Here is a 16,998-nt window from a genome sequence, read left to right on the forward strand (position 1 = left end):
AGTGCGCGATTTCTTTAGTGCACACAACTAATTCTCTTCTCTGGAGAGGAGAGATGAAGAAGGACATTGGCCCCTCAAATGGCTTGGAGAAAAGGACACTTCTAGCCAATCTTTGCGGCAGACAAAAGCGGGTAAAGACCCCTTTTTCTGCCTGCTACAGAAGAGGCCGACGGTTCATGCAGATGGAGGGGTGAATTTCTACGGGGCATTAGTACGGCTGCCTACATCTCATCTTCGCTCCCCCCAGAGCCGGCGTGATGCTCTTGGTCTGATGTGCTGGATGCATCGTCGTCGTCCGTTTGCTCACCTGAGTGATACAACATAACTGCATGCGTCTTGTGGGTTATGGTGACAGTGCACGGACCCTGCGCCCACGGCTCTCCGTCCACTTGCATTGGCATTTTGGAACTTTTCAAAATCAGCTGTCGGTCAAAGGAAAAAAAAAAATGGAAAACCAAATAGCAGACGCTGTAAAACAAGCACAACGCTCCCCATATTTATTAATGCAAAGCATGAGGCCGTTTCTGGTTACAAAGTGTCAGAAGTGCACCATAGCAGGGCGCGCTCACTTTTGCTTGCCTAACGCACACATTTAAGGGTTGGTGCTTACCCGAACGGTGTGCGCCTGCCCAAGACGCACTGGATTTGCCAACTTCACTTGTATCTGAGCGCAGTGGAAGGATCCATAGACTCCTACGACTTCCAAGAGCCCGTCGTCATGCCTGCGTTGGGATCCAAGGTCAACAAATAATCCGTCTGACCACACAGTGTTGATATTCAAACCAGTACTTATTACTGTATGTTCAGAATAATTCAAAGATGTAAAAGTAGTAAACTGGTTAATGGCACCCCATGGGTCTCCCCATGTAGTGTTTACATTATACGAACCTTGACGGGGTATACGTCTCATCCCCATCCCTTCCATAATCGGCAGCCTCCTCCCCAGTAGCCAATGTTCAGCACTACGATTCCTTCCAAATTCGGCAGCTCTACCCTCTCTCCATCCAGCTCCAGCTGCAGTTACAAAGCACAAGAAGTCAGCACAGCCCCCCGAGGTGGGACCACCTGCGTGAAAACGAACAGGATTACTTGGCAGGCTCTGAGCGGAAAGGGAGCGCTAGGCTCCCAATCAGGGTTCATGCTGGTTGCCTTTTTACTTTATGGAGAAAAACCCAACACTGGACGCACCGAAGAGATATATTAATGCGTCAGACTCCGTATGAAAAGATCCGCGAGCGACTCTTGGTTATGTTCACAACTTACCTCTAGTTTCTTGTTAAGATCTTTGCACTCTTGAACCAAGCAATCTTTGGTCCCATAGAACAGGTAAACTGCCTACAAAGTACACAAAAGCGGGCGCACGATCAGATGCCATAACGTGTGCTCATCTTTTAAATATTTTAATAATATATATATATATAAATATTTCTTTAATTTTATTGTTAATTTATTTAAAGACTTTCATCCAAAAGAGCGTCAATCCTGATGAGTAAGTCATGCCTCTTTGGGAACGTCTGTCTCTGTAAGCCTGTAAGAAAACCTTCTGAAAACACCGCAGAGATAATATCTAATGGGTAATAAGGAAACAACCGCGCTAGAAGGAAATATATTCTGCAAATGGGAAATTTAGCTAAAAACGCAGGATTTTCCCCAACGTAAACGATTATTTATGACAATAAACCTGCTTGTGTTGAGTTAATGGAGTTAAAGTCATGAGAAGTACTGACGAAAAGATAAATCAGGAAGGACACCGACCTTATTGATGAGTCTACTGGAGAACAGGGAAGGGGCCTTCTCGCGGTGGGTGTGGAAGTTCAACGCCATTAATGCGTCCGGCCCTATCGAGAAGTAATTTGTCATCGACAACACCTGCAGGAATAATGTAAAGAGGCGGGTATGAGATATATATATACGGTCCGAGTCATTTCTATAAAAGTAGGCATGGTTATTTCATTACAGATGTTTGGGTAACAAAAATACTTGTATTTTATAATGATACTTAAAATAAATAATAAAAAATTTGTATTTAGTAATAATATAGGTGTGTATATTTGCATATTATATTTAAAGTAATAATAATAAATGTAATAATAAATTTGTATTTGTATATAATATTTACATAATAATATATATTTTAAATAATATTTGCATATCATACTACATCATAAAAAATATAATATTTGTATATAAAAATATTTCATATCATATAAATAATAATAATAATAATAATAAAACATTTCAGAATATCAGAATATTTCATATGAAATAAAGATAAATATTTGTATATTACCGTGTTAAAAATATTTATGTGCGGTGTGTATTACGTTACGGGAGAAGCTAGTAATACAACGTAACAGACCCCCCCCCTCCCCCCCGGGGTCACCCCTGCTTTTCCCTTCTTTAGAATCTCTTTTGAGACATTTGTACCTTGGGTATCAGCAGACTGTAGCCTTTGTTGGTAACTTGCACTTTCCACCTGAAACACAGAGAGAGTCATAGCGATATTAACCCTTTCCTTGCTGCATCCCAGAAAGGAGAATAAGAAAGGTTACGATCGGAACGGCGTCCGCGTACCGGTAAGCTGCCAGCCCGGCTCACCTGTCGAGTTTGATGCTCTCAGCTTCCATCACGTTACTCAGAATTTGCTCCACGGGAACATCGCCAGCGTAACCGGGTCCCCACCCCAGCGTGTTCGCCAGATCGTTCCCAGTCCCCAGGGGTAAAACGGCCACTTGAGGAACAAAGTTCTCCTGCCCCTAAAACACAGCAGTGAATGGACAAAGTCCCAAGGGGCAATTCCAAGGGAATGCAAAACTATGATTACCTTGATCTTCATCTCGTCCACGGCATCGAGGACCCAGCCCACTGTGCCATCCCCACCGCAAACCAACACCTTGGCTGAATTTGCAGGCATGAGTGCGCACAGCTGCAAGGCCTTGGATGGAGAAACCCGGCTTAAATCAAACACCTGCAAAGAGAGCACGCGGCGGTTGTAACGGCGAGATCCGCAAACCGGCAGAGACATAAAATATATATTGTTAAACGCAACTTCAGGCTACAAACTCAAGTCAAGGAGCTCTGGATCTCCCACGAGCATCGGAGAATAATTCAGCCGGAGCCGACAGATCAGATATATCGATGGAAGCGCCAAACAGGCTTACCTGGACGGGGTTCAAAAGACCTTTAAATTCGCTCAGCAGAATCTCGCCCATGTTGTTCCCGCTGCGTGTGTTGGCGAGGACGATCAGGGGGGTCCAATGATATCTCATGGATGAGGCTAACTGGAAAGGGAAACGGATATTTAACCCTCGCCGGAGTGGTGTCTCAAAGCAAAATGTAGCTCAGCCTTTCAAGCTCTGAAACATTATATAAAATGATTATTTTAAGATCAAACTTTATATTTTTGTTTCCCCGTCAGACCTTTTCATAATCAGCAGCTTTGCCTTTTTTCAGCTGGCTGACGGCCGCCATGTAACTGGGAGGAATTATGAGGCTTCTGAACTCCCCAAAGTCGCATTCCTCCGTCTCCAGGTGTTGCCTGCAGTCGTCGTGCACCGTGATCTGGCACCAAATGCATCTGATGGAGAGAAAGAAAAGCGATTGGTCGGGGTACAGAGGAGTTGGCGTTTAAATGAAAGCGCTATCGAAATCTCACAACAAGCCGTGACTCGCGTGCAAGACGATGCCTGTTAGGGGCAAACAGCTTAAAGCTCCTTTCATACACGCTCTGCGGAAGTATGGCTGCCTCGTCGGACACAGAGTACATTCAGCGGCGGTAGTTCAGTGCTTTGGGAAGAGATACCCAGTAATCACGCGAAACCCAGAGAAGACGGCATGCAAAGGAGCAAAATGCAAAGCGAGAGCGTCAGTCTATATATCCCTGTATGTACCTATATACCTGTCACCCCACCCATGGAGCTGTCATTCTCTCTACCCCCCCCCCCCACAGAGCTGTAATTCTCTCTATCCCCTCAATCCCCCTGCAGAGCTGTCATTCTCTCTACACCTTCCCCGGCAGAGCTGTCATTCTTCCCCCCTCCTCGCAGAGCATTCATCCCCCCCCCCCTTCCTGCAGAGCAGTCATTCTCTCTACCCCCAAGCTGTCATTCTCTCTACCCCCAAGCTGTCATTCTCTCTTCCCCTCCCTCCCCACAGAGCTGTCATTCTCTCTCCCCCTCCCTCCCCACAGAGCTGTCATTCTCTCTCCCCCTCCCTCCCCACAGAGCTGTAATTCTCTCTATCCCCTCAATCCCCCTGCAGAGCTGTCATTCTCTCTACACCTTCCCCGGCAGAGCTGTCATTCTTCCCCCCTCCTCGCAGAGCATTCATTCCCCCCCCTTCCTGCAGAGCAGTCATTCTCTCTACCCCCAAGCTGTCATTCTCTCTACCCCCAAGCTGTCATTCTCTCTTCCCCTCCCTCCCCGCAGAGCTGTCATTCTCTCTTCCCCTCCTCGCAGAGCATTCTCTCTTCCCTACAGAGCTGTCATTCTCTCTCCCCCTCCCTCCCCACAGAGCTGTCATTCTCTCTCCCCCTCCCTCCCCACAGAGCTGTCATTCTCTCTCCCCCTCCCTCCCCACAGAGCTGTCATTCTCTCTCCCCCTCCCTCCCCACAGAGCTGTCATTCTCTCTCTCCCCCTCCCTCCCCACAGAGCTGTCATTCTCTCTCCCCCCCTCCCTCCCCACAGAGCTGTCATTCTCTCTCTCCCCCTCCCTCCCCACAGAGCTGTCATTCTCTCTCCCCCTCCCTCCTCACAGAGCTGTCATTCTCTCTCCCCCCGTACCTGTAGTCGCACAGTCTGGGCTGGCTCCCGCACTGCTGGCCGCACTGGGCACACCGGTTGCAGAGCGGCAGGTTGCCCCGGACCCAGCGGTGAGTCCAGGCCGCTCCGTCCGCCCGCACTGCCACCTCCTTGCATGGGAAGCGCCGCTCCGCCCTCCGCAAGCAGGCCCGGTCAGCGCACAGCCCGCAGCAGCGACAGTAAGCCCCGCTCAGGACATGCAGGCCGCACACGGAGCAGTACGTGGGCCTGCTGAACAGATCGGTCTCCTCCCAGCCGTGCCTCCCGCTCCGGGCCAGACCCCGCCGCCGAGCCCGCCGCCCGCTGCACCACAGGGTGAGCAGCACGGACAGCAACACCGCGCACACCGTCCACAGCAGCGTCAACCCCAACCCCGCATCCTCGGCCTCATCCATCCCGGAGCTCACTGCGGAGGCATGACAGGAAGCCTCTGACACCGTGCGCACTGATGACGTCAACTGGTGCTGCGGGAACCCTGGTGCGCCGGGGAGGCATGGCCGCTGTAAGGAAACAGGATGTTGCATGCGTTCAGGCAGGGGTATCAGCCTTATGCAGTTAGGCTGTCGCCTGTATTCAGGCAGGGATATAACATGTGGTCATGTAGGGCTGTTGCTCGTGTTCAGGCAGGGATATAACCTAAATTCAAGCAAGGATATAACGTATTTAGGTTGGCTCTCACCTGTATGCAGGCAGAAACTGCATATAGTACTAAGAAAAACACTATTATTGAAGTAAATCTCATTAGTCTCATGTAGTGATGTTTGTAGGTTAAAATATACAATTTACGTGTGTTAAAACCCACTATATGGGAGCAGCTATCCTATTATCAGGCACTGTGCGATTATTCCTCCCCATTTCGTTTTGTTAAGTTGCCGATTGGTTTAGGCAGCCTTTGTAAGGGCCAGAAGAGGGAGAAAGACAATTTAGGGACAGAAAATTGATCAGATAATTCTGCCACAGGATGCCACCGACCTCACAGGTTATCACCATAAGGGCAACATTTAAATATTTCCAAGACAATTTCACTGATTGGCAAACAAAAAAATACACCCAAGCTACAGGTATATTTACTAAACTACTTCACTTCCAATAACAGTCCCCCGAAACAGAGAAAAGGCGTCCACTCCAGACTGATGACCCCCAGGATCTGCCCGTTTCCACCTAGAATCTCCCATTTAATTTAATCATTTTGAAAATCTTAAAATTCACCAAAAAATCCCCCCCCCCCAAAAAAACCCTGTTGTTTAAACCCAAGAATCACAAGGCCTGTGTAACTCTGAAGTCCAGCTGTGTGTCCCTCGTGGGTGGGTTCAGCACCAAGCTCATCTCTGTAGGGGAGGGGCTTAGACGCTCTGTACCTGTATGTGAAACGTGTGAAAAGGTTGGGATTGGCAGTAAAGTAAGGGAGATCGTGTCTGATGAGGGTCACAGGAGTTGTAGTCTAGAGAATCTTTAGGAAGCCTGGGTTATAATGAAATGCTGAATAGATTCTATTTCCTATCCCCCAGGTACGCCGCCCGGTGCGATGTGCTCACATTCAAACAAACGCAGGCCGTCCCAAAATCATCTATGTACAATTTTTTTTTTAAAAAGACCGCATTTTGAGTTGATTTATATACCTTTTCAATGGGTCAACCTACAAAAAGATACGGAATCATATGAATGTTCAGGGCCTCGGAGGTCTCTTCTTCAAATGGGCAATCTTTTTTTCTTATGCTGGTGCAATAGAAGTTATCGCATCCATACAGAAGGTTCCAAAAATGTGCACGTAAATCGGAGCAGCCCTGGAATCAGCTTAGTGTAGAGCTGAGGGCTGCTCCTGGCTCAGTGGGGTGTGCAGATGCTGGAGCTGACGTAGGTTCCTTAAGACCTCTGTGTCCTGGTGGATGGTGTTCATTTCTGAGACGGCACAGAGCAAGCACATCCCGAAAATAAAATGAGGACCTTTGTGGCGTTGCTCCTCGTTATGGTCCTTGTGGCTGTTTTTACTGGTAAGGATCCAGACTCGGGGGTGTTTTTATATGAAAATGTCCAACTTTGCTGCAGACGCGAAAGAAAACTTTAAAATTTAATCTATTAGCGGGATAATAGAGGAATTTTCCCATTTACTTGGTTTTATAAGAAATTGCGCATGGATGGATAGATACAACAGGTTTAATACTCAACATTTTTCCACTCTTTATAGAAATTTTTACAGAAATATTTATTTTTAATTTGTTTTATTATTTTTTTTTAGAATAATTTCTTCCTTATTATTCCTGTTTATAGATCAAATATTTATTTTTATTTTGTTTTATTATTTTTTAGAATAATTGCTTCTTGCATTTATCGCATGTTTAATACGGAAAATTTTGGTAATTCCCCCCCCCCACTGTTTATAGTTAAAATAATATTTATTTATTTTATTTTTCAGAATAATTGCTTCTTGCATTAATTAAATGTTTAATACTGAACATTTTGTTATTTTGTCCCCACTGTTTATAGATGAAATAATATTTACCTTTGTATTTATATATATATATATATTTTACAATAATTGCTTCTTGCACTAATTGCATGTTTAATACGGAACATTTTGGTAATTTTTCCCCCAGTTTATAGTTAAACTAATATTTATTTATTTTATTTTATTTTTTAGAATAATTGCTTCTTGCACTAATTGCATGTTTAATGCGAAACATTTTGTGAATATATGTTTAATAATATTTATTTTTTGTAATAATTGCTTTTTGCGTTAATTGTACATTTTAAATACTTATATACAAATTTGAATATTAGTTGGGTATAACTATTGAGGTTTTTTGGCATGTTTCATTTTGGTAAATTAGGAAATGCACTTTTTTCTTTTTTACCATTTATTTATTATGATTCTAAATGCACTTTTAACAATGTTGCAATGTATTTGTTTATTTACACACAGGTGTACATTTACACCTAGTGGTATAAGTCATATAATAACACTTATTTCACCACACTTGCCCACTTAAGGGGTACTTTATTTTATTAAGAGGCACCTTTTCGGGACCATCGCGTTCTGCAGGACAAAGCCAGCCTGTGGGACCCAACGATATGCTAAACAAGTTGAAAAATTCCGCACATGTCCCATGGAATGCGATACCTCTGGAGGATACGTCTGAAAGAGAACTTTGTCTATTCACTTGGAAGCAGGAGGAATTTATTTGCTATGGAGACATAAACTTGCTTCCAAAGTCGTCTGCTTCCCGAAGCACAGCAGACCATAAGGGGTTAATCCAAAAATCCAATAAAAAATGAAGGATTGTGCAGGGACTCCGTTAAATGTGGTTGATTGTTAGTCCAAAAAGATCCTAGCATACGTTTAGCTTGCATCTACATGTGTAGCTGGAGGGTTAGAGTTCAGCCAATGGGAGATAAGATGGACACCTATTCTCTCCTCCATTGGCTGTTTAATTTTCCAGATTTTTATAGGTTTTAAGTTTGATTTTGTGTATTATTATTGCTGAGAATCCTCTTTTTTTTTTCTCCGCTCTGAAGTGCGAGTTGTCAGGTGAGTTGAAAAGCTCAGCTCCGCAAACTCCGCCAAGAGTCAGAGGCTTAGATGGAATGTTTACTTTACTGGGAGGGTGGTAGATAAGTGGAACAGTTCCCCAGCAGAAGTGGTAGAGGGTAATACAGTGAGGGGCTTAAACATGCATGGGATAGACATACGGCTCCTGAATCTAAGATGAGACCAACGACTGATTAAGGTTTGAGTCTTTACAGCAGGATAAAATGGGTGACTAGACAGGGGCCGAATGGGGCCGATGTTTCGATGTTCCAGATTGATGGCACCACAGAGAAACATCACCGGTTTTTTTTACGCCTTGACACTGATGATCTCCCCGTTGGTTTTAGACGCCTCTCCTATCTTACCAGAGAAGCAAGCCAAGCAGATTTTGAGGGCCAAACGTTCCGAGAGGGAAAGAAAAGCCGGACATCACGATGAGCCGAGGAGGGTAATTTGATTTTGACTCCAAGACAAGACTGTAAAAAGGCTGACGACTCATGACTTACATTTCTGCGCATGGTCATGTCCTGCTCCTGACTCACCAAAAATATTGTTTACACAGATCTTGTCCCTTCTGCATAAGCCCCTTGACCTTATTGGTTCCATCAGCGTTCCATCATCTCCCTTAAGATTTTCTGTGGCTGTAAGGGGAACTACGGAAATTGAATTCCTAGGCTTAAAAGATCAAATAACATTTTTAAAAAAAATGAATGCTATAAAGACTGTCCAACCATTTGACCAGAACTGTTATTAAAATACGACGCTCACGACATGCCATGGTGCAGAATTCTGTTTGCCGTGGGTTAACTTTAAAGGGATCGCATAGCCGAAGGATACATGATTGACCGGCAGTAGACCACAAGGCTCCGTCACACCGGAACTGGTATTGACTGCATACACTAACAGTTGGCTGACTGAGCATAATGGGAGGTGCAGTCAGAAGTAGTTATGTGTTGGGGATTGGCTGTGCTTGGCAATACTCATCACTTGTTACCTGCACAGCTTCTTAATTTACAGATTGCCCCAAAGCAGCCACGACCCCCCCCCCCCCCCCCGTCAGTCTCAGCCGCTCCACTTCAAATCCTTTTTTGCTCTTGGACTCCCATCTGAATCTTGAGAGCCTTTGCTGTCTGACTCCCGGAGGACGGCTAAATATTTGGGCTTCCCAACGACTTACTACTTACATAAACTGTTAAATACTTGGCAATCCCGAACTTCTTTCAGCATCGATAGCGTTTAATCAACTTTAACTCTCTGGAACACCGACGGATTATTTTCTATTAATATAAAATTAATGTAACCATTTCTTGAAATCCCAGCATTTCAGCAAGATCAGAGGGGCGGGGCTGGGGGTGTGGTTATGGGTGGAGTTTTATCAAGACGTAACAGGTTCTAAGCTCCTAGAAAAGAAGGGCATCTGAGAAGTTAAAAGGGGTTCAGAGAATTGGGGCATTTTGTCTCAGTCCCCCTTAACCTCCTAGTATATTTATAAATTATATAATAATAATTAATAATAATGGCTTTCTGTTGGACACAGATCTCTTGCACTAATAATAAGCAAACACCACAATGTAGAACTTGAACTTTTTTCTGTATTTTTGAAAGTGTAATTTATGTCCCGGGCCATGCGATTCCTGTCCTCGAGGACCTCAAACAAGCCAGGAATTTTTAATTGAAGTGCCTATGTTCAAGCTGGGATATCCCAAAATCATTGAGGATCAAGTGTTGTGCAGCCCTGCCCCTGGTGCTTTTATGTTAATACCATCCTTCAGCAGTGCTTGTTTTAGGGATATCCCTGTCTTAGCACAGTAACAGCAGGGGTATATCCAAAGCCAAGGATTAGACTGCTGGAGTTAAAGGGGCAGAAACCCCCAGCGCTGTATACAGTAATAACCCCCCAGTGCTGTATAAAGTAATGTAGGTCAGCATTGACTATAGACTAAAATATCATGGTGGGAGTTCCCCTTTAACCCGCTCATCTCTGTATTACTTTGTGACCCCATGTGTAGCAATACACAGTGATGAACACTAGGTGTCACTGCAGGCTAAGCAGAATACAGTGAAAACACGATCTGGATTTATTCACAGAAACCCGGACGAGTGAAGGTATCAAATATCCGCAGAGGGACATCCTTTAAAGTTCTGTAATTGCGGAATGTATTTATCAATATTTTCCCCATCCTTCTTGGAATCATCTGTTTTGTAATAATCCTTTCCAAGAAAATTGTAAATATTGGTAGCTGGTATTCAGGCTTTTACGTCTACAGACACAGGAATGTAAGATTAGATCAGCTGTCGAAAGAATAACCCAGCTGTTAATCAGAGGATGGCGGATGGTGATATTACTTAATTCTACAAGGATACGACGTAAGCTCCAATATCGCCAAAAGTCCATTAGATTGTAAGCTCACAAGAGCAGGGCCCCTTTCTGTCTATTAAAATTGTCTTCGTTTAAATATTTTTAATGTCATCTATTGTAACAGAGCCTCGGGTAGACTGAGAATCATGGGAGTTATAGTTTAGATGGCCAGCCCAGCTCTCGACAAGATGCTTTGCTTAAATATGCAAATACTCATGATTAGCCATAATATTAAAGGTAATAATTGCTATCCACATTACTAGTAATAAAACTGTAATAAAAAATCTTACTTTGACAAAAAGTGGGCAGGTTTGGATGTTTATGTTGGGGTCGCAGAACCATAATGTTGGTTTTTTTTTTTAAAAAAAACCACCGCAAACTTTTGTGGTTATCTGCGGTTTCCCTCGCACTCAGCCGGCAAGAATTTTATATTTATGAGGAATCAGCTGATTTTGGAAAATTTTACAATCATTAGTGTTTTTAACAGAAAAAAAGTTACGTTTTTTTTAACCTATAAAGGGGCGATCCCTTATTCTCAAGGTGTAAAAAATACTTGAAAATGTTGCTTTTTTTTTCTTTTTCAAAACAAATATTTTCGTATTTCATTTTTGCTCCAGCTGAAGGCATTAAACTAATTATATTAAACTAATATTCACTATAAAGCATGTGATAGCCGTGTGGTCCCTCTACATTTATTTTACAAATGCATGGGGGGTAGTTTCTACAGAATGCCCCCATATGCATTTGCCCCTTGCCCCTGCTATTTCCTATGCCTGAGACCCTGCCACTTACTTACAGCACTTTCTTTCCAGCCAATCAGTGACAAGAATCCTCGGACCACAGAAGAGGAAGGCAGCAGCAGCAGCAGGGCTGCAGCTACTACATCAAGTTTTTTTAAAGAATGCATATAAAAGTACTCATGAAGTGATAAAGTAATATACATTTATGGACATTTCGGAGACCACCAAATTTAGCTTTGGCTTAAGTCACCACTGATATCATAATCACAGCTAATTAGGACAGCAAATGCCAACTACTGCAATATAGGAAGACTGCCAAGCAAAAGGGACGTCGAGGGTCGTTCTTTACTAATTGTATTGTACAGGCTGACATTTAACAGCGGTGGCAGGGGATGCGCATAATGGCGTCTTTCCACAGTCACGATGACACTATGTCATGGAAAGGTACCAGCGCGGGGATCTTCCATTGGATTATGTTTCCTTTTCACATGAGATGATGTATGTGCGATCTGCAATTACTGAACGCCCGGCGGTGTGAAAACGCAACTTGATACAATGTGACTTTTGGACGTTAGTAACGCTATTAATCTTTCTCCTTGAGCCGTTACTGGGGAGCCTCCAGCTGTCCTTTGGGAGGTTTCGCCGACGCATTTGGCAGATGGATTGTCATCAGGAGTGAGTGAGCAGAATATGCCCCAAATGGCAACCCACATGAGTAATTAGATCCAAACTAGTTAATGCGAAGGGTTTTTTTTAAAAAAAAAGAAGGTAATTACAAGTTTTCGTTGTATGAGTCAACTGCCGAGCGACTACTTTTCCAAAAGAACTTGATCGACTAGGTGGAGAGGAAAAAGAAAAACCATAAAGAGTCAGGTGTCGGAGGTGATTGAGTTTACCTTCTTTTGAGGCCAGTTGGTTCGATAAACCATTTACTAACCCTGTTATTTATTTTCAATATTAGCCATTAGAAAGTTAGTTGAATAAATAAATGGCATTATTATCCATTTTGCGTTAGGGGTAAAGTAAAAATACAAAAGATATTTTGTATTTTTTTTGTATATTTCTTTTCTTTTGGTCCTAGGCTGTAGAGTAGATTATTTTGTGGTTGCTCCCCTCTTGTCTCCATCTTCAGATAAAGTTTGGCAATGCCTGGCAAATGGTTATTTGATTTGTAGATTACCCACCATCCGTATTACCTCTTCCTTTCTTGCACTAATACCTCTTCGCGGATTTTCAACCTTTCTTAGTTTCATCTCCTACTGGCTGTGGCCCCTTCTGACATTGATTACGTGTTTTATGCCTTTAGATTGTAAACTCGTTGAGCAGGGCCCTCCTTATTAAGTCAATTTCTTATGTTATTTACTACTTGTTATGTCCTGTCCACCCATTGTACAGCGCTGCGGAATTTGATGGTGCTATATAACACAATAAATAATAATAATTGTGTTTCCTGTAGGAATACATGATGTATCTGCAACGTCTGGAGCAGAGATCAGAAGAGCAATTTTACGAACACTGGTGGAATCCACATTGCCAGCCTCATTGCAACCGCAACAATGTTAATCCAGTTTAAAACCTTTGGGTAAAAGAAGGTATGTCTCTCCACAACTGAAAAAAGGATCCCTTTTTGCTCCATACTTGAATGTAGAGAGCTTGATCGATGTAGCGCACCATTGCTTGTGATTGGCTGGTTTTGACGACATCTTTGCACCTGCTCTTCCGGCTGTTAGACCATTGAGAGATGGGACTTGAGCCATTATTGCCAATCAATGCATTCGATTTGTGTTGCATTCTGGGAGTTGTGCACAGAAGCCAGTTTGCCATTGGCCGCTTACATCCCTAATATATACAAGCTCATTGCACTATATAACCAGAAATATAGATAGATGTTTATATGAATAGATTTGTACTGTAAATTAAGACTTGTTGCGGGTTATTTAAACCCTTTTTGTTTTTTTCCAGCTTCGTATGCCAACCACCAATTTGCTTAACAGTTCTTTTTGACATGAAGGTTAAAAATACTTATTAAAATGAAACGCGCCAGTGCCGATCTTAGCATAATCATACCTTTGTGGAGCTCTGACAGCGAAATACATGTGTTAAAGCCTAAAAAAAGGTATTGTTTTGCCAGTGATTAGGAGCTACGGTATAATTAATACGGCAGTAAAATTGTTACGAGGTCTCTGCTCAGGTTGGTGGAATACCACTCAAGACAAGCTAATTAGACACTGCTGTTATAGCCGCAACCACTTATCTAGCGTATAAATGACTTACTTGATACAAGGCGCATGCAGCAGACTAATAAAATTTAAGGTTACAATTAGGTGCAGTGGGGGATATTTTTACATAATACCCCAAGCCTGAGTTAGACCCCCTCTGTACCTAACTCATGCCACACACATCTCTTAACGAAGGTAAACAAAGGGTTCTGAGTAGCTAGTTAAAGGAAAAGTGTATATATATATATATATAGTATATATATTTATTTTTCATTTTTTTATTTATTATCGAATTATCCTTATGACAAGCAACATAATGGGATGTATTCCCCCCCCCCCCAGAACTATGGATCAAAATGTTATGTCCCATTTTTTTATATAAATTGGAAAGTAAATTTGCTAATGAAGGTACATGGGAAAGGGGCTTAAGAAAGCAATTTATTTATTGAACCCAAAAATATCTTGCAAATGTAATGTCACCAATATTTAACCCAATTGTGCACATTCAGAAAATAGAGTTAATTAATGCGTGAAAGTTAGGACATCGGGGCAGGTGCCTCTAGTGGCAGAGTAGAGGTACTACAAGGGGAACTGTTCTCGATTATGACCAGAGTGTTTGGTTCTCACAAAAATTAACGATTGATCACTAGCACAGAGAATGTAGACCTATGATGTTTGATTTCATACTTTGTTATCTCTTTCAGATCATGATCCGGATCAAAGAAACAAGAAACGATGAGAAAAGCTCCGGTTTTGTGCATGCAAGAATTTTTCCCCATGAGGCCGAACACACTTTTAGAAAAGGGACACAAAATCCTTAGTACTTAGAGATGTAGCTTTTATTTTAATTCCTTTTTCTTTGCAAGTTCAAAGTATGATGGGATAGAGATTTGAGGAGTATAAGTGGTAGGACTGGTTAATTATTTAATCGGAAAATCAATCTATAATTCTAAAAGCTGATATTAACAAGATTGTCAGGACTCTGGGGTATTTAGAATGAGCAATTATAGTGCAAAGTTCTAAAAAGTGGTCTTACTGCCATAGCAACCAGTGGAATGTTCTTGCTTATTGTATAATATTCCATTGGTTTCTATAATTCCTCTCATACCATTCTATATATTATTTGCATGACTTTATGAAATGCTACAATAAAATCTTTGCAGACATGAACCGTTTGAATTTATTGGCGGTGGTTCGACACAGACCTACATAAGAATACCGAAAATTATGTCAATTTTATCTTGATTTTACGAATGAATGAAAAGTCGAGAAGACGTCTTTAGTGGTGAACGTGATACGCGTTGTCAAAGTAGGGGAATTATGTAGACAATTCCCATGGTATATATGGATCCATAATAATATAAACTGCCATGGAGATGTGAAACAGGTAGATGCCATCTCATTCTAGCGGTGGGCATCATCAGTGGACACCCTATAGTACATGACATCATACCATACATTTTACCTTTAAATTGTTTATCGTCATAGAATTCTTAATGAACCCATTTTTATTAAATGAAGTGTAAAAGTGTTGTGACTCCCAGCAGCTTCTTGTTTTCCCACCCAATTTGAGTTTATAATATAAAGGATTTTGAACATAAAAGCCGAACAGAGTATGAGGCTTAATCCAGCCCTGGTGGGTTCGAAAGCCACTGTGCTACAGTTCATTGTTGGTCGTGTCTTGCTTCAGTATTCGTGACACTGAAGAACTGTTCATTTGATAATAGTCTAGGACGCATGATCGGTAGGCTGAAATTTGTTGGAACCAGTCATTGATTGACGTCAAACTATGAAGACCATCGACGTGCTGAATGACTGGATGACATCAGTCATCTGACCAACAGAACGCATAACGTTAATTTCAATAACATAGAGTTGTAGTTACTTCAGAACAATGGTGATAAGCCAGCAGGGTTATGCAAGACAAAAAAACTCACTAGGCTAATGTATCAATCAAGTTACTGGCGTTGCAAAATACAGACCTAATAAAAAGTCTTGCTCCACTGTCTGACCATAAAAATGTCCTTTTCCTGCCAAGGCTTTTGCTAATCCGTCACAGTTCCGTATAAAACTGGATCAAGACGATGTTCCTACTTCATCTTAACTATATTTCCCTCTTATTACAAGTCTAGTCAAGTATCGAGAGGATAAATCAAAAATGGTATAAGACACAGGTGTAATTTGTCTTGGAATTCCAATGTTCTTAGTAACCTTTTTAAGGTATCGGAGATAAGGAGTCACTCGCCTGCGATGGTGGGCAAACCAACTGGGTGACCATAGTAGCCAGTTTGTTAAGGACAAAAACGTTCCCATTATGGGGGTATAAGAAACCCCAAGATAGGGGAGCCCCACAATTCATAAATACCGGCAGCAGTCTGAATGAAACTGGCCAGATCTGGTCCTGAGAAAAAGTATTTGGACAAGGTTGTATGTACCGCTTCTTATATCAATAGATGGTACATACAAACACTAATGTTTTATTGCTCTATTTTAACTTGTGATAGCCAAGAAGACCCACACAGGGTTAACAGCATCTTATGAATAACCAGCACGCAGAATACACAAGCAGTCAACCATTTCGGGAAAAGTGGCTTAAATACTCTTTGACATCACAAACTGCGTCATTACTTTTTTTTTGTGTACAGCCTCGTCACTCTCCACGTTCTGAACGCGAATGTCACCAACTTTCCCCAATCGCCATTGTTTTCAAACGGCCTGGGGACAATGGGCTTATTTGGGGAAAGTCACCAACACCCTGTGAACAGCGATACTCGAAAAAATATCTTCCCCAGCTCCGTTGACCAAGATTTGAGAATAAACCATTTAGAATAAAGACGCAGGAAATAAATCTATTCTTATTTGTAGATGGTACGTAACGTTTCTTAGCGCCTGGACAATGTCTGACCTTGGAAACTCTCCAAGACAATGATCGGTGAACTTGATTGGATCAGTCTCAGAGGATCTCGGCAGCACATGGACAACCAAAAGTTTTCTGGACAGTTGAAACATCCATGTATTTTTCTATAGAAGAAACATTTTCCCCCTTTTTGCTCCAATCTCATTGTGAAGTCCAGAACCCCTTTCCATGGTTCATGACACCTGGACCTCTAAGGGGACATCCTCTGTCACTTGTCAGCCAATTAAAAGGACTAATGAGTTACCTTTAACTCGGAATGATACTTAACTTTTGAATTACGAATGGATAATCAAGCCAACGCTGGGAAAATGTCTCCGACGACAGAAATTGCAGAATCTCTCCCCAGTAAAGGTCACGCTAGATCTTACGCCGAGGTGGAAAGGGGGCTCGTCATTTAATGGCAAGCTAATTAGATTTATGGATGCCTCGATACATTG

At 42.4% G+C, this 16,998-nt stretch overlaps 1 protein-coding gene and 1 pseudogene across 1 annotated transcript; one reads left to right on the forward strand and one right to left on the reverse strand.

Annotated features, from left to right (window-relative positions):
• Positions 1-221: 221 nt before the first annotated feature.
• Positions 222-5,195, reverse strand: LOC149281969 (diacylglycerol kinase epsilon-like; annotated as a pseudogene).
• A 1,541-nt stretch (positions 5,196-6,736) lies between these two features.
• LOC149281970 (uncharacterized protein C17orf67-like) lies at positions 6,737-12,998 on the forward strand. The gene is made up of 3 exons (XM_089498770.1): positions 6,737-6,791; positions 8,674-8,774; positions 12,882-12,998. The coding sequence occupies exons 1-3, from the start codon at positions 6,737-6,739 to the stop codon at positions 12,996-12,998; spliced, it is 273 nt and encodes a 90-aa protein (XP_089354896.1).
• Positions 12,999-16,998: the final 4,000 nt, after the last annotated feature.

This window comes from Sceloporus occidentalis, unplaced genomic scaffold, assembly GCF_023333645.1.
Source record: "Sceloporus occidentalis isolate IW3139 unplaced genomic scaffold, rSceOcc1.0.p SCAF_126, whole genome shotgun sequence".
Lineage (NCBI taxonomy): Eukaryota > Metazoa > Chordata > Lepidosauria > Squamata > Phrynosomatidae > Sceloporus > Sceloporus occidentalis.